This window comes from Myotis lucifugus, unplaced genomic scaffold, assembly GCF_000147115.1.
Source record: "Myotis lucifugus unplaced genomic scaffold, Myoluc2.0 scaffold_49, whole genome shotgun sequence".
Lineage (NCBI taxonomy): Eukaryota > Metazoa > Chordata > Mammalia > Chiroptera > Vespertilionidae > Myotis > Myotis lucifugus.
This window is the reverse complement of record NW_005871097.1, coordinates 1,734,331-1,755,222: the sequence shown is the minus strand read 5'-3', so window position 1 is coordinate 1,755,222 and position 20,892 is coordinate 1,734,331. Positions and strand designations below refer to the sequence as shown.

At 40.1% G+C, this 20,892-nt stretch overlaps 1 protein-coding gene across 1 annotated transcript in view; it reads left to right on the top strand.

Annotated features, from left to right (window-relative positions):
* Positions 1 to 20,892, top strand: part of PPEF1 (protein phosphatase with EF-hand domain 1) — a 56,882-nt gene that overhangs the window by 17,501 nt on the left and 18,489 nt on the right. The window contains exons 5-8 of the mRNA XM_014455677.2: positions 1,147 to 1,193; positions 11,519 to 11,685; positions 14,572 to 14,608; positions 15,383 to 15,532. Of these exons, the coding sequence (XP_014311163.2) occupies positions 1,147 to 1,193; positions 11,519 to 11,685; positions 14,572 to 14,608; positions 15,383 to 15,532 (401 nt within the window). The remainder of the gene's footprint in view (positions 1 to 1,146; positions 1,194 to 11,518; positions 11,686 to 14,571; positions 14,609 to 15,382; positions 15,533 to 20,892) is intronic.

Here is a 20,892-nt window from a genome sequence, read left to right as displayed (position 1 = left end):
TCCATTTTTATTTTTTAGATTTAGAGTGAGACCACATGAAATCATGAGATTTAAGTATACAATAGTATTAATATGCTCTTAATGTTAATATTACAGTCATTTTATGAATAAGTGCTGGTGATAAGTATTTTAATTTTATCATTCCCATTATAATTGGAGTATTTTGTTGCATATATTTGTTTGAATTTGGTTGTGGGTTTTTAAACAAATTGAGGAAATTTTTTTCCAAATTAAATTCTATTTGGTAATTAAGTTGGATACAAAGAGTAAATATTTATGATCAGAGCTTATGAAAGATAAATATTTACCTAGAAATAATTATCCAAGTAGGCCTTTTAAATATTCATATTTTCACTCTTGTTTTTAATTAATGGCTTCATATATTCATATGGTTTCCCTTAGTTGGCTGAGTTTTATAAAGCAATGCTTTCCTTTTAATTTTTTTATAACTGTCTCATCAAAAGAATGTGAGCCATCTACTCATACTTTTTAAGTTTCTAATTCAACTGCCTGAACATATTCTTTAAAACATGGCTTTAAAAAGCTATGTATTTAGCAATTAAATGTATTTATTGAGTTCCTGCTATGCACTGGGTATAGAGGAAACACATGGGTGTGTTTTTTTTTTAACACATGGGTGTTTAATGCCAGGATAGATACTATTGCTGCTTTAGAGATTATATTACAGAATAATCGATGAGGGCTTTAGTTTGGAAATGAGATAAAATTGGGTTTGAATTCCAGCTCTGACACTTGGTAGTTGGGTAACTTTACATAAGTTACTTAACTACTCTGCGCCTCATTTGTAAAATGAGAATAATGAAAATAATATCCATCTGATAAAGTGGTTATAAGGACTGAACAAGATAATTAATGTAAACCTGTAATACAGTGCTTGGCACAGACTAAGGTAAGCACTGTGTAAATGGCAGGTGTGAATAGATAATTGCAATATTGGATGCTGTCCTCTATAGAAAGGGGACAAAGTTTCCATAGCACCCTGGAATTAATATCATCACAGGGTAAAAACCCAATGCCCCGAGAATGGTTGGATTATATTAGCAATATTTCAGTTTGTAAAATTCTGTAACAAAATGGGCATTTTCTTGTTTCCTACTGAAGAGTGATTTTTCATTTGCCCTCCAGGCGATTTACATGGAAAATTAGAGGATCTCCTTTTGATCTTCTCCAAGGTAAGTGATTATTTTGCTAAATATTTGCATTTTTGTTGTGAGCAATCCTAGGGCAGATAATATTTGTTTTATTAGGGATGTGTACAAATACAGATGAAATACAGCAGCTTTTATGCAAGAAGCTGAAAGATTTGTAGAGGGATATCCTTTGGGTTTTTCTTACACATATTTCATAATTTTTTAAATTTAATTTGGGTCTTTGTTCAATGTTATTGTTATCTGTATAGCCCTTGGGATTTGTACCTGATTGTATTTGGGGTCTTTATTACATCGTAGATGTCTAGATGGCACGGGATGGGGAGGGGAGCAGTCTGATTTATTTTATTTTGTTCAGAAGTGAGCATATCACATACCAGTCTTCTCTTCCAATGCATACTAATTATGTCTGGAAGGAGTCCCCACAGTAAGTTCCACATTGCTCTCTTCTCTACCCGATTCACCATTGCTGGGCTCAGTTGCTCTTCCAGTGCCATGGCTCCTCTTCATTTGTTGGGTTTTGATGGTGGGGGTCCACACAGAGGACACAGAGCAGCTTAGTCTGCATGGGATTTCTCTGCATCTCTTGGATTGGAGTCAATTCTCTCTCTGACTCAGCTGTTGTCAACTGAATGTGTGCTTCTGGGATGGCTGCATGTAGAAAACTGACCCTGAGGTGACCCCTGCCTTCACAGTGATATCCCTTTATCTGTCTTTGATTAGTGTGTCATCCCCACAAGTAGCATGTTGAATAATTGGGCACAGCATAGGTGTCTCAAATGGACTGAAATAAAATATATTCACATTATTATGGTGGCCAATCAGTTCCACTCTTTGGAGACTGGGAGAGCTTAAGTCACATAACATCATAAACCTTAATTTTTCTTTTGGCTACAATATTCTTGAGCTTCCACCTCATAAGAGATTTTCTTATGAATAAAATAACAAATATTCTAAAGCACTTTTAAGTACTAAGTTATTATAGAAATGAAAGGTTTGCATGTCATCTGTTCAGAATGGAAGCTTGGAAGGAAAAGGAGCAGACCAAACCAGGAGTGGATGAATGGAGCTGGCACTTAGGAGGTGATTCCGTTGAGACTGCAGGAGGCCTAAGCAAGGATCTAGAGCATGATAGCCATAGAGTGGGGTCAGAGGAAATGGGAGGCTGCCCAGGTAGTGGGTCGGTGTCAGGAAGTCCAGCCAAAGGTTTGCTGGTAGGGAGCTGAGGGTGCTGGCAAAAGAGCAGTCTAGAAATCAGCCCCAGAATCCAAGCTGGGCAGGGAAGGAAGAGAAGCCAGATGGGCCAATCAACTGGGAGAAATGGGAGGAGTGATGGATTGGCATGTTCTCTAAGGTAAGGGAGCAGACTAACTGGGGTTAGGGCCTTAGGAACAGAATGGATGGGAAGTTGCAAGGGGCGTAATCTTAGGGGGTGAATGGGTCCAAGGTGAGGTCCAGAAAGTGGGAAACTGAAGTAAGTAAAAGAGAATAGTGGCCATGAGGAGGTCAAGCATGTGGAAAGCAGGCGTATTAAGTGAGTTTGTGACAGGACTAAGAGATTGGGAGCAGGGGAAGGAAGTGGAGCCACAGGTCATGGGCCTTGAAGGAAGAGTAGAAGCTTTTACCTGATGCTGGCAACATAAAAAGCTGGGTTGGTGTTTGAGTGGCTCTGAGGAGTAAGTAGACCCTCCCCCACTCCTGACTCTGAGGTGTCCATCCTGTGGAAGGATAGATCCTTTCCTCCTGGAGGTCTGCAGGAGCCAGGAGTACAGCAGTGTCTTTAAGACAGGCCCAGATTTCCAGAGGGAAGTCTTTCTGAATGAGTTGAAGGCAGAAGGGAGTTTATTTACTATGAAATGGGGATTCTACTGTCCAAACCAGAAAGCTATGATAGAGATAGAAATGATAGAATGGTGAGAGGACACCAAGGAATTGCACAGTTTGGGGAATGGAATTTGTGGAACTCTATATAGCACCATATAAATGTTCAGAAGTTCAGACCTGGTATTGTTGACAGTTATAATGTGAGGAAGGAGGAGGGGCAGAGGTGTGTGTGGAATAACCACAGAAGAAAATCTGGTAATGATTGCTCTGGAAGTTTGGGGAAATACATAAAAGGGAAAATAGTTGAGTAAATTAAATGGGGAAAGTGACTTCCAAGGCATTTTGAAAAGAAAATTTCTTGAGTGGTAGTTGAAGATACTAAGGTGTGATCAGGGAAAGGCCTCTGGAGTAGACTTGAGAAAAGAGAGAATTCCAACATATTGCTTTAATGCCATTGGTAAACTATATGGGATATATACTAGTAAAACTGGAAGGTGCTAATGTAAAAATTGAACAGGAGGAGGTAGGTGGTAAGAAGTACTATAAAAAGAACTAAAGATGAAAATATAGCTTTCACATGAGAGCAAGAAATATTTTGAGAATTAACCAATGAGAGTGTTCACGAAGTAGAGATTGAGAGCCCAGTGATGAAAGAGTGGGCACTATTATTTGGGATGGATTTGGGTAGAAGGAGGTGAGAGGCTTGTTTGGAAAGCAGAAGTCTGCAAGAGCCATGAATTAGCATTTTAAAGGCTTTAATGAGAAGCAGGTAAAATGCACCTTAGACATGGAAAAAACACATGCACCAGAATCTTGAAATTGCCTGATTTAAAAGGGGAAATTGCGGGAAGAGGCCTTGATGACAGCAAGGTTCCACTTTAAGAAATTGAAATGATGGTGTAATTAATGGTGTCTGAGGAGGGAGAATGACCTGGTGTGCTTATGATGATGTGAGTCTCTTAGCTTCTGGGCAATGAGAGTCCTAAATTAAAGGCTGAGAAAGAAAAGGGCAGGACAGAGATGTCTCAGAAAGCTATGCTATTTGATGATCACTAACTTATAAAAGTCAGGATTTTGCCTTTTTCTTTCTCATTTTTTAATCCAAAGTTTAAATGAGGAATGATGATAGATGGCAGAGTATAGGCTATAGTGCTTCCTAAAATCATGAATACAAACTGTTCTGAAAACAATGTTTATACATGAATACAAATGACAGTGATTTTTGTACCTCGAGGTCAAACTCCCATCTACTTATCACTTCCACAGAAACCCAGAATTAAGTAAAAAGGGTCTCTGAGCTCTTGAAATTCTTGTCCAGTGCACCTTACTCACAGGAGAGGTCCTAGGCCCTTACTCAAAGACCAGTGAACATATATCCGTAAAACCTTATGTGACACGTTTTCTGCAAGTTTGCCAGTCTGGCTCCTCCACCCCCCAACAGATTAGGGAGTGGGAGGGGAAAGGTGAAAGTGAGATTCAGTGACAGTGAAGAAAAGTAAAGCTGTTCCTGACAGTAAGAGGAGATCTAGAACTCTAAAAATGAGGCGGGCAATGAAGTAGTAATCTTCAGGGATCGGGGGCTGTGTGTATAGATTGGGAAGAGCATTCTGTAATTCTCAGAGGGCCTAAGGGCATGCTTAGTTTGATGTGTCTGCATGGTCAAGAAGGTTTCAAGTTCTACAGTGTGTACTTTGTTAAGGAGTAAAGAAACAAATGCACATTTTAAAAATTTCTAGCCAAAGTGATTCAAATAATTTTAAAATGTAGTCCAGCTTTTAAAGGAGTATGCTTCAGTGATCTGGAAAATTCATTTCAGCAATGCTTACAGTATGAGTAAGTATCATTATTGGGCCTTAGTGAACATTAAAAAAATAAAGATTTGTTGAGATAAGAGTAATGGGCAGGGAAAGTAGATGAGGAAGAAAGGAAGAACATCTTAAAATGAGGAAAAAGGTGGGGAGGGTTGGATTTCTCTTTTGGCATCCAATACAAAGGTCGCCTGTGAAAGGATTACAACAGGTGCTACAACCCAAGCAATCGCTTGATTGCTTCAGGAAATGGTAGAGTTTCTGTGATGGTGCTGATTCTCACTGTGATATTCAATGCATCCACAGCATGTTCAATCCTGATTACTGGCAATGCCCTGCATGTGGGGCTTTCCTCTGGTTCATTCATAGGAGCACATAGGATTGAGCTGCCTCACTGTAATCCATGGGCTAGCTGTCTTCTGTTTAGAAGAAGTTAGAGACTATGCTTTAACTGATCCTTATTTAACATTATCAACCTATCTTAATTTTATTCATGAAACTTATTTTTAGTTTATTCAAGTTCCGATTGAACTTGAATGATAGGGGATAGTTTGGCAAACTACATCCTCTTGGAGATTCTTGGAGCTATAAATGTCCATGTTTATATTATGCTCCCACTAACTGATTCTTCTCTATCAACCCAAAGTAGAAACCAGGAAAACCTCAGGCTTTGAAATCAGGAAAAATGTTATCTTTCAGTTGGTGTTTTGCCAGACAATTTCTTCTTTGTCAGTTCTTTTAGACAGTGCTAGAGGCCCAGTGCCGTGCACTGGTGGGGTCCCTCGGCCTGGCTTGTGGGGATCAGGCCCAAACTGGCTCTGTGACATCCCCCAAGGGGTCCCAGATTGTGAGAGGGCAGTTCTCAGGTGACACATTCTGGAATCGGGCTCCCTCCTCTCTGGTTCCAGGTGTGTCACCCGAGAACCATTGCTGTCAAGTGACCACAGCTCGGCAGTTCCTGTGTTGAGCATCTGCCCTCTGGTGGTCAGTGCGTATCATAGCTACTGGCTGGTCAGCCAGTCGCTTAGGCTTTTATATATATAGATAGGATGAGTAGGCTGCAGGACTGGGTCCTGCCCAAGGCCAAACAAGGGCATAGCCTGAGAGCAAGAGTTGTAATGTAGGGTTCCCCTGAGATGCCTCATCACATTACTTTAAAATACACACACACACACACACACACACACACACACACACTCTAGTGGCCTGGTGCACAAAATCTGTGCACATTAAAAGGGAATTAATTAGAGGAAATATTTTAATATTGCTATTTGTCAGAGATGAAAGAAAATTAGTAAAATGTATATGAAAATCGTCCTCCTGTCAGAGTCTGGGGCATGCCACGGGACCCAGAGTCAAGTCCCTGTCCACCTGCGTGCACCTCGAAATCATGCGAGACCCAGACCCGGCTAGCCCCACCCCCATTGGGTGAGATCCAGACCCAGCCTGCCCTACCCCCATCAAGCCCCGCCGGGTGGAGGGCACAGCCTCAGGTCCCCGGGCAGGGGGTGCAGCCTCAGGTCCCCCATCAAGCCCCGCTGGGTCGGGGGCGCAGCCTCAGGTCCCCCAGCCTGGTGCCAGGTGGGGGGGGGCACAGCCTCAGTTCCCCCAGTGCACCCTCAGGTCCCCTGGCCCAGTGCCAGAGTGGGGAACGCGGTCTGTGCTCCCCTGGCCTGGCGCTGGAGCAGGGGCCATGGCCTGAGGTCCCCCAGCCCGGGGCTGGGGGTGAGGCCTCAGGTGCCCCGGCCCGGGTTGGGGGTGCAGCCTGAAGTTCCCTGTCAAGCCCCATTGGCTAGGGGAGCACAGCCTCAGGTCCCCCACCCCAGCCTGGTGCAACGCAGCCTCAGGTCCCTGCTGATCACTCGTTATGGCTCATTATGGAAACCCTGCCTCCGCTGTGGGCGCAGCCATCTTGTGATGGCATGACGGAGGGTCAGTTTGCATATTACCTCTTTATTATATAGGATATGGATATATATATATAAAATTTCAGAGAGGAAGGGAGAGAGAGAGAGAAACATCAATGATGAGAGAGAATCATTAATCAGCTGCCTCCTGCATGCCCCCTACTGAGGATTGAGCCCACAACCCGGGTATGTGCCCTGACCAGGAATCAAACTGTGTTCATAGATACACACTCAACCAGTGATCCACACCAGCCAAGTCATATTACTCTTTTTATTCAAGTGGTTGGTTTAGTTTAAGACTTCTATTGTTATTCAAACATATGTTAAATTGAATCTGTCTACTAATTTATTTATTCAGTAAACTTCTATCTGATCCCTAGTGTTCAAGTTACTATATAAAGTGTGGAATGATACATAGATGAATATGAAGTTCATTCATTTTATGTATATGTATTAAACGCCTATTAGGAATGAGGTATTCTGCTAAGGGTTGGTGATACAGTCTGACTGAAACACAGGTTTTGGCTCCAAAGACATCAGTTTAGTGAAGGAAGGTCAATTAATCAAACAACAGGACAGTTCAGGGTGGGATGAGTTATAATTGGGATAAACATGAGACTCCAAGGGAGCACATTGGAGTGGTACCTAATCTCATGGGAGACTTCCTGGAGGAGGTGACATTTAAGACAATCAAATAATTTTAGTAATTGCCTAAATCATGAAGGAAAGTTTTGGAGGATTGGAAAAGATTTTATTCGTATACTAGTGGCCCAGTGCCCAGATTTGTGCACATTGAAAGGAAGTTAATTAGAAGAAATATTTTAATATTGCTATTCACCCTTTCTCTATAATAGAAGTGTCAGAGATGAAAGAGAACTAGTAAAATGTATATGAAAAATAATATATGAATATATATAACAACAATGACATGATGTAAAAGCAAAAGACATGATGTAAAAACAACAAAAACATGATATAAAAACATGATATAACTTGTTTCTCTGAACAAGTTAATTGATAAAAACAATGACTGATAAATTGATTAAACTTATTCCAATATCTCCCTATATACCACATTAACAGTAAAAACACTCTTAATACATTCTGTCGACGACGCTGGCTTCTTTCAGCTTCAGAGGTACGTTGTGCCAATAGTTGGTCTTCAGATATATTCTGTTGACGACACTGCTTTCTTTTAGCTTCAGAATGTCAACCAAAAAACAACCAAATTCATGATCAACAATGGCAGATCGAAACGCACGCGTATGCTTGGCACCAGCGAGAGCTTTATATGTATTGAGCATGCGTGAGTCAATGTTTATTTTTAAGTTGCCAGTGTGCGTCATATGTACCAGTCATGGGACGGACGGACAGGTGGATGGTCGGTCACTTAGCCTTTTATGTATATAGACTAGAGGCCCGATGCATGAAATTTGTGCAAGAGTAGGCCTTCCTTACCCCAGCTGCCGGCACCGGCTTCCCTCTGGCACCTGGCACCCAGGCTTCCTGCCCACCAGCCACAGCCCGCCGATTAGTGGCCTCTGCGAGGCAATCATGGGGCAATGCCCGAACCCCTGACAAATCGCATTGCACCCGCCTTGGCTGGCCTGGCGCCAGTGTGTCATAGCATGGTCGTCCGGAAGGTCGTTCAGTCTAATTAGCATATTATGCTTTTATTATTATAGATATTTTTTGTGATGCATTGCAATAAATGATGAGATTCACACTAATGATTGTTCTTGATTGTTTGTTTTAAGATTTTGGTTTCTTTAAAATTTGGTTGTCCTTGTCCTAGCTGGTTTGGCTCAGTGGATAGAGTGTTGGCCCATGTACTGAAAGGTCCTGGGTTTGATTCCAGTCAGGGGCACATACCTCCGTTGCAGGCTCGATTGGGGTGTGTGTGGGAGGCAACCAATCAATGTGTCTCTCTCACATCGATGTTTCTCTCCCTCCCTCCCATTCTCTCTAAAAATCAATGGAAAAATATCCTCGGGTGAGGATTAACAACAATAAAAAAACTAAAACAATATTTGGTTGTCCTTAAAAATTATATCATTTAGCACCTTTTCACTAAACCAGACATTTTCAGGTCATAATCCTATCTGGGTTTGAAAAGAATTTTTTCCTCTGGGCACCACACTGTTACCCATGACAGGCCTGTGTTCAAAGGCATCTCGACTTTATATGGCTCCAATATCATCAACTGAACCAATTTACATAGCATTGGTTAGGTCATATTTTTAGATTTTATTTTCTGAACAAGTTAATTTAAATCAGCCACTTTTGCTTAATTAGAGTGACCAATTTGAAATACTTCTTTCAGAGCTTTAGTTAGCCTTGCTAACATTGCAAGACATTTTTCCTCACTGGAAACAAAGCTTGAAATTTTAGATCAAGTATTGGCAAATTATTTTGTTAAATTCATGCTGTGAATGGAGACCTCCTGAAGCTGAAAAAGGGATGCACATGGACACAGAGAAGCTAATTAACTCTTAACCCTGTGGGTGTCATACCGACGCTGTCCATTGGAAGCCTTGCCATCTTGGTGTTTGTTTGTTTTCTTTCTCTCTTCCTACCATCCTCCACCCCCCATGCCTGTGATTTTCCAGTTGAGAAGTTCATTAAATATTTTCTATTTTTCTCTATCCTGATATGCTTCACACTGCCACAGTAGTCAATTCCTTTCCTTTTGAGATTAAAGCAGTGTGTTGCAATCAAAAGAACAGATCTCTAAAATAGGGTTCTCAAAAGATATAAAATTAAAATATTGTGGAGTTGAGGTACAGAAATTATTATATGATGTGCACAAAAATGTCCACATAAGTTGGGATACCTTCTCGATGTCTATTTTAAAATGCTCCAGTAGACAACAGGTGACAATATAGGGAAATATCTTGTTTTTGTCTCTACTCAAAGTAAGTAATTGTAGTCTGCTGTTTTTCCCCCTGCAGGTCATCTGAATTGTGGTTACCCTGAGTTTTCTATATTTGTCAAATTCATTTCCATGTCATAGATGGTTTATTGTATATCAGCTGCAGAATAAGCTAGAGAGTTTGGTCTGCTGGAACTGAGTGAAGGATGGGGTATAGCAGCAGGTTTTGCTTCTTTGAAGGAAACCCAGAGAAATCTCAGTAATTCGAAGCCTAAATGTTCTAGAGACTTATGTCTCAGGAGACTTAGCTCCTCATCCTCTTATCTATCTTCCAGTTCCTGTATTATTCTAAAACTAAAGCATTTTTTGACTCAGATTATATAAAGTAATATGTCTAATAGTTCTAATACAAGAAAATTTGTCATCACAGTTGAAAACATGTTTACCATCCAAATATCTATAATAATAAAAGCCTAAAATGCTAATTAGACCGGATAGCCAAATGACCTTCTGGACATCATTCTGGACATCCTTCTGGATGAAGCCACGGCGGCAGGGGCTGAGGCAGAGGCAGTTAGGGATAATCAGGCAGGCAGGCGAGCAGTTAGGGGTGATCAGGCAGGCAGGCAGAGTGGTCAGGGACGATCAGGCAGGCAGGCAGGCAAGCAGTTAGGAGCCAATGGTCCTTTTTGTTCTGTGTGAAAGATTTTTTGTCTGCTTGCTCTTTATGGTCAATAATGTATTTTCCAACCATTCTTTCTTTTACTTAGCTCTGATTGGTATTTTAAATTTTAATGTCAAGAATTAACTTTTTTTAAAAATTAAATTTATTGGGGTGACATTGGTTAATATGAAAGGTTTCAGGTGTGGGTTTCTATGTTACAAGATCTGTATATTGTACTGTGTGCACATCACCCGAAATCAAAACTCCCGTTACCATATATTAGGACCCTCTTCACCCCCCATCACCTTTCCTCCAGCAACCACCACACTGCTGTTTGTGCTCATGGATTTCAGTTTTATGTCCCACATATGAGTGAAATCATATGGTTCTTAGCTTTTTCTGACTGACTTATTTCACTTAGCATAATATTCTCAAGGTCCATCCATGAGTAGTATTCCATTGTGTATATGTACCACATCTTCTTTATCCGGTCCTCTGTCACAGGACACTTTGGTTGTTTCCGTGTCTTGGCCACCATGAATAATGCTGCAGTGAACATAGGGGTGCATATATCTTTGTGAATACTTGTTTTCGAGTATATTTTCCTGATCCCAGTTATTTTTCATGCTAACACTGTGTTTAAAGGTATTATCTCATACCCAGGAGTGATAATCAAAATATTTAACAATTAATATGGTCTGGTCAGTGAGCAGTGAGAACACACACTGGCTATCAATACTTAGTGTGATTGTATCAGAGTGTACTGGTGTATTAGCCTTACATACAATTATCGGTGCCTTACACATTCCTGGTCACTTTCGTATCCATTGTCATTTGATCTGGGGGTGGGGGTGGGGATATAGTGTCATTCTCCTTTTGCAATTTGAGGCAATCACATAAAGCCCAGAGAAGTTAAACACAGGGACCCTTAGAAGTTTCCATCTTTTACAGGGAAAAGGAAGAGAGTCGCCATTATTTATAGGACAAATATCAGCTCCTTTTAGAGAAAACTCATAGTAGATGGTGGATAGAATGAGCAATCCCCATCCCCTGATATCTTCCTGCCCCAAGCTAATTCTTCACTTTCAAGGTCCCTTGCAGGAGATGCCTGCCCTAGAAGAGTGAAACTGACTCAAGCAACTGAGAAAATTTTCCCAAATGAAAGAACCGACTCAGCTTCTTTTCTCCATGTTCACAGGGACATTAAGTACAAAGCCTTATTTTAAAAGTATATTTTTGTAACTGCTTGTTTTTCCCCTCTCTTCCTTCCACAGAATGGCCTCCCCTCAGGGTATAACCCATATGTTTTTAATGGTGATTTTGTAGATCGAGGAAAATATTCCATTGAGATCTTAATGATCCTGTTTGTGAGTTTTCTTCTCTTTGGCGATGACCTGTGCTTGAACAGAGGAAACCATGAAGATTTTTTGATGAATATGAGGTAACCTAGGCCTTTATATTTCCTCTTTTGTTTCCCATTTTATAAAATTCCATCATATTTAGTTCCTAGCAAAGAGTTAGAGGTGAGTGTAGAGAAGCAGGGATGAGGGGAATCTCAATTCTTATCCCTGTTTACAAGCCCCAGTCTTCTACTGAGTGCGTATGCATTATTCTGAAGTCCTCTTTCAGTCTTTTTTTCTACCTCTGTTCTTCCTTCTCCCTTCTGTTATGTTCTTATCCTCCCAGGCCCACCCTTCACAGTCCATATCATGTGCAGGGTAGATGTGTTAGGCCAGGTTTGGAGGTGTCCTTGAGCAGGCTTAGATGGAATCATTCTGTTGCTACCCTTTTGGCTTGTGTCATGTGTTATTTCAGAAACTAGGACTGTATTTTTCACTGATATTTTTTATGACATGATAATTGCTTTTGGCACAGTTGTTCATAAACATATTTGAGAACAGCTGTAACATACCATTTCAACTATCTGACTCACTGGAAATTTGAAGAATACAGATTGGTTAAATGGTTTACCAGTTTATGCTAAAAGGCCCAATGGGTGGTAGATGTTCCCTTTTCCCTTCTTTCTTCTTATTCCCCCTCCCTCCTCCTCTTCTACTTCCTCTCCTCTTCCTCCTCCTTTTCTTTTTCTTTTTTTGTTTCTTGTTTTATGAAAAACAGGAACCAGTTTTCCCTAGGGGAGTAGAAGACATGGCGTGTTTTATGTTTTTGGTCCTGGGCTTTTGGGTGCCTTGATCAATGCTCAGCAACTTATTAGTTTTGTCTTTTGGGCAGTTTTGGCACCTGACCAGAGTACAGAGTTTAAATTCTAATTCTTAGGTATGGAAGCAAATGCTGAGACTATGAAAAAAAAATTCCAAGACAAGAAAAAAATCAGAGGCCCATTAATATGTAATATAGCTCAATACTTTTATTTGGGCATGCCATTTATCCTTTCATTTATTAATTTAGCCAATCATATTTATCCAATGCTGCAATGTTTAATGAAAGAGACATGGTCCCTACCCTCATAGAGTTTACATCTAGCAGGCAAGACACATATTGAGCAGGATTTTCAAGTGTGGTGAGTTTGTAAAGTGGGGAATCCAATCTGGCTGAGAGGTGACAGAGGTTCTCTCACAGAAGTATGGTGTTAGTCTGAGCCCTGAAGAATGAATTAGGAAATCAAGAAAAGGCCATGGTGTTTCACAGTGAGGGGACAACTTATGCAGAACTTAAGACTTTTTAGACTTGAAAGAAGTTTAGGGGGGTAGGAGCATAGACTGATGGACAGGATGGTGTCTGATAGAGTTGGAGACATAAATGGTTGGATCATGCAAAGGAATTTGGATTTTCTTTTAGGGACAACAGAAATTCATTGGAGATTATCATAAATTTGTGTTTTTAAATATAGCAGGAAGAGTAAATTTGGAGACGGGCAAGAGTACCTGTATATATGAAGAGGTCAATTAAGTAGTTGAAGAGTACATGATGGATTCTCACTTACACTAGGGTGGTGGGGATGGAGATGCAAAGGAGTAGATAAAATCAAGAGGAGTTCTGGGAATGATGATTTAATGCTTGGTGGGTATGAGGGACTTGAAAGAGGAGATAATCAAGGGTGGACTCTAGGTTCTTGCCTTGAGTTTGGGGGTACATATCATTTACCGATATTGGGAACATGAAGAGGAGAAAGTTGGGATGAGAGAGAATGATGAGTTCAGTTTGGGGAAAGCTAATCTGAGATGCTTTGAGTAGGAAGTTGAGTATACATGTCCAGAGCTCAGAAATGAAGTGTGGGCTGGAATATTGTCCTGTAGTATTGGCATGTAAATAGTAACTGAAACCTTGGACAAGAATGACATTGCCAAGGGAGAAAGTGAAGGGGCAGAATCTGAAGGAACTCCCAATGTTTAAGGCAAGATAGAGGAGAACTTGCAAAGGAGATTCCCAATAGCTAGAAAGGTAGGAGGAAAACCAGGAGAGTTTACTTTCACACAATCCAAGAGAAAAAACGTTTTCCAGGACTATGTAGTCAACTGTATTTAGTGTTTCAGAAAAAGCAAGAAAGATGGGGACTGCCAAGTGTTCATTAGAGTTAAGAACATGGAAACCTTTGGTGAGTACAAGACTGAAATAATCTCAGAAAACAACATGTTATACTATAGAAGACTGACATATTATTTGCATAGAAACCTGGAGTATGTTGTGATCCAACTTCACTGTGTTGGGTACTAAGAGTATATGTATACTATTATGCTAAGGCAAGGAAAAGTAATTGAAGAAAATTCCCATCATTAAATCTCCCTTAGTGACTGTTAATTCAGGCTCTAAAATTCCTGACACTTTCTATTAAAACCTTTAATACATAATATGAAGTATATCCGAGAGACTATAAAGAGCCAACTTGTTTATCTTCTAGGTTTTTCTTAGTCTTTCTTCAGTCTTTTTTTCTCTCCATATCATTCATTTACTGTAAGATATAGGTGGTCTGAGAAATTCTATGTAACTAAAAGCATTCTCCCACACAGCTTTCCCCAGCTGCCATGGCACTCTTCTCTGAGTACTTGAAGCATTAACACAAACTATGCTTACCACATATTTTTAAAGTTGCTTGTGATTGTTTCACAAAAATGTATCTTCTTTCCCCAACTATACTACAAGCTCCTTGAGTATAGGGATAAAAGTTTTGGCTGCTTTTGTTCTTTCCCATCATGCCTAGCAAACACTTGGGTAAATAATAATCAGTTCCAACTAAAGACTAGTTTCTTAAGTTGCTGACATTGGTGATAGTGAGATGTCAAGGCCTTCCTTTTTTTGCATGGCTCACATAAGTAGGAGTTATCAACATTTAATTAAATAGTTTTAATCCTCCCCCCCTTTTTTCCAGGTATGGCTTCACAAAAGAAGTCTTGAGCAAATATAAGGTAAGACTCATACTTTAAAAAAAATTCTCTTTGCTGTCTACACATAGAAGTAAAAAAAAAAGAGCCTTCAGGAAGGGTGATGGGTGAACTAGTCAGAATCTATATGAATAAAAGCACAGAAGGAAGCCCTAGCCATGGCAGAGGCTTAATTTTCTTCCTGGACTAAAGCAAGCTTTTCCAATGTGACTTTTGTACATTTCAGCATAGATACAAACATATTCCATTGTTTTAAAGGTACCTGGGATTTGTTTTACTCAGGTGTGGTAAAACATGCAAACAAGAACATAGCTGTACTAAAGGAAAGGCTTTTAATAAGTTATCAGGAAACAGGAGGCGCAGCACATCACACTGGGGGGCCACGTGGGGAAGCACCAAGGTTAGGCAGAAGGCAGAGGGAATGAGAGAGAGAGTGTGTTTATTGTATTTTTCCCGGGAAGGAATGGGGAAAGCAGTGCAAACAGAATTAGGATTGGCTAGTTTGAGTAATTTCAGCCCCATAAAGGAGGTGGTTGGGGGTGTGGGCTTTTGATTGGTTGGCTTGCCCATGATAGGCAAGTCATTTACTATCTCTGAGAATTAGCTAGCCCTGGAAGGGACAGTCTCAAAAATACAGAATAAAAAGACATGGTTGATGGATGCTAGTGGGTTAGTGACTCTGTGCTGACTTCCTTTAGGTGGCATGAAAACTGTTTTGCTTTTTGTCTATCCATTGAGACTATTCAATAAACTTGAACCCATCAGAGAAATGAGTCTTATTCAAGCTCTTACTTACAGATACATGGGAAAAAAATCCTACAAGTCTTGGAAGAAGTTTTTGCCTGGCTACCACTCGGTACAATCATTGATGATGAAATCCTGATCATGCATGGTGGCATATCAGAGTCCACAGATCTGAATTTACTCCATCACATAGAGAGAAACAAAGTAAGAAGGCAGTTTACATGAATCTTGTCTCATAGATTTATAAGAGGATATATACCTCTTTTTTAATTTATTATTTTGTATTCATTTGTGTTTTCGTGGTTGTAACTCTGAAAAGATTGGTACAAATTTCAGAAAATCTATGATTGTATGGTAAAGAACTAAATGGGTAACTTCTATATATGGGAAATGTTTTTAAAAAAATTGATTTTAAAGAGGGAGGGAGAGAGACGGGGAGAGGGAGAGAGAGAGACCTTTGCTTGCCTCCCATATGTGTCCCAACTGGGGATTAAACCTATAGCCTAGGTATGTGCCCTGACTAGAATCAAACCCCAGACCTTCTGGTGCACTGGATGACACTTTAGCCAACAGAGCCATACTGACTAGATCTACATGGGAAATTTTTTAATTCATGATAAAAGTGGGAATATAAGGAAATGTTGGCATTTCATATCATTTCTAATAGTGAAAAAATCCTTATTTTTAAAAATTAAAATCTCTAATTAATATTATGCTAAAGTATACATTTACCACTTTAACTAATTTTAAGTGTACAGTTCAGTGGTATTAATTCACATTGTTGTGTAACCATCACCAAAATCACTACCATGAATTTCCCAAACTTTTAATCATCCCAAACTGAAATTATTTACATATTAACACTAACTTTACATTCCCCCCTCCCCTAGCCCCTTCTACTTTCTATCTCTATGAATTGACTACTCTAGGTATCTAATATAGGTGGAATCATACAGCACTTGATTTCTGAATTGATATGAGTTCCCTTATAATACTCCAAATGGCTCAGGGTAATATTTTTGGAAATATTTTTAAGCCTAAGTAATCATATTAAAAACAACAGAAACAGAGCAGGGGCATGTATAAAACCTCTGAGGGAAGTGGTTGTGTGGGTTCTGTAAAGCTGTCCCACCTATGTGAAAGGCTACTTCCGCTGGGCTTTGTAGAATGACTGGAGTTGTCTTCCTCCTGTACCAGCCAAGTCCCCAGACCAGAGGCTTAGGGGTACCATATGGGCATGAGGCCCGATAGCAGTTCTGGAGCCAGATGATATGGTCCTAGTAAAAAACAGAAACCCGTACCCCTCAGGACTGATAACCAATTTCTAACCAATCTAGGCAAGTGGAGTCCAGAGCTGGAATTTAATCTGATATAGATAAAAGTGTGACACCTATTCACTTTGAGTTTTTGGAGCACTTATACCATTATACACATATGAATGATAATATTGTTGCTAACTTCTCACCCTTTTAATTTCAGCTTAAATAGACCCACTTGCAAAGCCTTCCACAATGTGCAGGGTAGATCAATTCCCCTTTTATATGCTCCGAAGCCCTTGTATATATCCTTCATAACAGTTACTAAAATTAAATAACGAACTGTGGTACTGTTTGTGTACTATCTTCCCCTGCTTCTCTAGTTCCCTGATATAACCCCAGGATCCCCAGCAATTAAGATGTAGTAAGTACTTAACTCAATGTTAATTGAATCCTAAGAGATTTTAAGAGCAAAGTGGGCAAGCCTAAGACAAAACTGGATAAAACCTTTTTTACAACCTTTTTGCTAATTCTGTAGTGATTTTGCATAGCCTCATCCCCAACTTCACCCAGAGAGGATCATACTTCTTGATTTATACCTGTTGTCTTGGTGTAAGTGTTAATAGCACCTCCCTTTACCCTCAAAAGTATACCAGTTGCAATAAATTTTAAGGCCACCCTAAGTCTAAGGCATCTTTCTCATGGTATCAATAAATAGTCAAGTCAATAAGACGTTTCGATCAACATGAGATAGTGTTAGCATAATGAGGGGATATGATTCTAGCCAAGAGCAAGGGAACATGATGTTTTTGTCAGTCAAATATTGGCAAGCACATGGCAGGAATGAGACACTCCACCACCACCTGTCCTATGACAACAGAACTGATCAGCTGTGGCAGCCACTACCAATTGATCAGATTAAAGAATTTTCCTTTCCTGAGATTAGCCCGAGCAGGTAACCCCCTCTAGGGCTTTTTTAAAAAAAAATTACTGTAGTGTTTTTAAAATTTTTTTTTATTGCTTAAAGTATTACAAAGAGTATTATATATGTCTCCTTTTTTTTACCCCTCTTGACAATTCCCCACCCTCCCCTACCCCCCAGTGTCTTATATCCTTTGGTTATGCTTATATGCATGCATACAAGTCCTTCGGTTGATCTCTTACCCCCCCCCGCCCCCCAACCCCCCCCCCAGCCTTCCTGCTGTAGTTTGACAGTCTGTTTGAGGCTCCTCTGCCTCTGTATCTATTTTTGTTCATCAGTTTATAATGGTCCTTATTATCCATAAATGAGTGAGATCATGTGGTATTTTTCTTTCATTGACTGGCTTATTTCAATTAGCATAATGCTCTCCAGTTCCATCCATGCTGTTGCAAATGGTAAGAATTCCTTCCTTTTTACAGCAGTATAGTATTCCATTGTGTAGATGTACCACAGTTTTCTAATCCATTCATCTGCTGATGGGCACTTAGGCTGTTTCCAGATCTTTGCTATGGTAAATTGTGCTGCTATGAACATAGGGATGCATATATCCTTTCTGATTGGTGTTTCTGGTTTCTTGGGATATATTCCTAGAAGTGGGATCACTGGGTCAAATGGGAGTTCCATTTTTAACTTTTTGAGGAAACTCCATACTGTCTTCCATAGTGGCTGCACCAGTCTGCATTCCCACCAGCAGTGCATGAGTGTTCCCTTTTCTCCGCATCCTCTCCAGCACTTGTCGTTTGTTGATTTGTTGATGATAGCCATTCTGACAGGTGTGAGATGATTGTTGTTTTGATTTGCATGTCTCGGATGATTAGTGACTTTGAGCATGTTTTCATATGTCTCTTGGCTTTCTGAATGTCCTCTTTTGAAAAGTGTCTATTTGGGTCCTTTGCACACTTTTTGATTGGATTGTTTATCTTCCTTTTGTTAAGTTGTATGAGTTCCCTATAAATGTTGGAGATTAAACCCTTATCGGTGATAACATTGGCAAATATGTTCTCCCATGCAGTGGGCTTTCTTGTTGTTTTGTTGATGGTTTCTTTTGCTGTGCAGAAGCTTTTAATTTTGATGTAGTCCCATTTGTTTATTTTCTCTTTAGTTTCCAATGCCCTAGGAGCTGTATTGGTGAAGAAATTGCTTCGGCATATGTCTGAGATTTTGTTGCCTTTGGATTCCTCTAGTATTTTTATGGTTTCCTGTCACATTTAAGTCCTTTATCCATTCCTCTCTAGGGCTTTTTCAGGTATTAAGATCTCATGTCTATTGAATGCCCATTACTATCTCTAAATTGAGAGCCACCTTGATCTAGTAAATACCATGAAGTTCTGACATCACACAGGTATAGCTGGCTTTTCATCCTGCTTCTGCCACTCCCTGACTGGGTGACTGGCAAGGAACCAAAGTTGTCTAGGTCTCAGTTTCCATACCTATACATTGAAGCTAAAAATACCTACCATATTGAATTATTAGGATTAAATATAATTACCTAGATGAAGAAAACATCATAGAGTAAGCTCTGAACATAGAGCTCTCTTCTCCAACTCTTTCCTTTTTTTCCTGATACTTGGGACTAAGGTTTGAATTTCAGTCATGAAGACAGACTCTGGGTAGAGGTTTCTGGACCAGGAATTTTCCCAGGATACCTCAAATTTCATACCATTTAAGGATCATTGTTCTGCCAACTCATAAGATGGACTTTAAAGATAAAAATTTGACTTACATAGTTTTTGTAGCTTCTACTCTCCTAGAGTGAGGTTTACCTGGCAGCACATAGTTGTATTAAATATAATTGAGCTGTAATAAAAGTAGTAGGTTCAAGCCTTTAGAACTCTACCAGATGGGATACAAAAGTAGATTTTGAAGTCCAATTTTATTTATTTTTAATTTAAAAAAATTGATTTGAGAAAGAGGAAGGGAGAGGGAGGGAGGGAAAGGGGAGAAAGAGAGAAAGAGAGAGAAACATCAGTCTATTGTTCCACTCACCCATGCATTCATTGGTTTGCCTCCTGCAACTGGGGATTAAACCTCTAAGCTTGGTACATGGGGGCAAGGCTCCAACCAACTGAGCGACCTGGCTAGAGCCTCAAGTCCAAATTTATAACCCCTACTTTTCCATCCCTTAGGACCTTCCAAGTGTAGGGTGACCATACTTCCTGGTTTACACTTGTTGTGGTATAACTGTTAGTAGGGGAGGGGGAGGGTTGGGGGAACCTGATGACAACCTCCATTCTAGGTTCATTAAAGGAATTTTGTAAGGTGGGCAGTTTGGGAGGATGGGTCAGTGCAGAGGGATGGAGAAGGAATACTCTGTAAGATTAAGATTCTAGTATTCTTCAAACTCCCTGGCAGGGGATGGGGGAAGGGATGGTTAGGAGGTCCTCCAGGAGAAAATGATGTTGTGGTACCTTAGGAAGGGGGTGGGGCAAAGTATCCTGATCCCTATTGGCCATGAAAACAGAAGAGCCACACGTACCTAAGAGACCATGTGGACTTGCCCAATGAGTTTATCAGAAATTGTGTGGACCCAAGTCCAGAGTGTCCTCCCAGAATATTCTGCTCTGCATAAGACCTGGGGACATTTGCTGGGGAAAGGGGATGAGGAGGGTAGGTTGTGAACTTACCAATAATAGCTGAGATTGAATTTCCAACAATCTCAATGAGACAGCACCTCAGAATAAGATTCAATTTTATTTTTGAAAAACAAAGGTAAGATTTCATATACACCCTAGTTTATAGAAGAAACTAAGAACCTACCACAGAGAATTGTCTATCACTTAACTAAGGCCACCAATATAACAGAAGTAGTTTTAAAAATTATTTTGTATAAGGGTAGGGTGCTATAAAGAAACAAGTGTAAAATTACAGTCTCAAGTTATGTAAGGGAATGTAGAAGGGATTATAGTAATTGGCATACTATCAGAAAGATATTTTATTTTCCAAAGAAATGCATCACTTTATTAGTAGGATTAGAGAACAGCAGCAATTGCTGGCAGGTCAGATTGAGACCACATTGCATTTAAGTTGAAGGGCTTCCAAAGTTTTCAGCTTATGTCCCCTTTGAGAACTTTCCTGGACATAAATGTACTTTCTCGCATTTCTCCAGGAAAACACAACAAAATGAAAAGCAGCCACTTTTGAAGTATTTCTGAAATCAAAGCCTATTGGGTCCTCTCTTAGCCCCATCTATACTAATAAAAGGGTAATATGCTAATTTAAAACCAGAACTTCCTTCCGGAAAGAGCAACAGTGGCAGGGAGCCGAGGAAGAGTTGTTTAGAGTCAATCCATGCACGACAGGGAAGGGAGTTTACGGGCCGATACGGT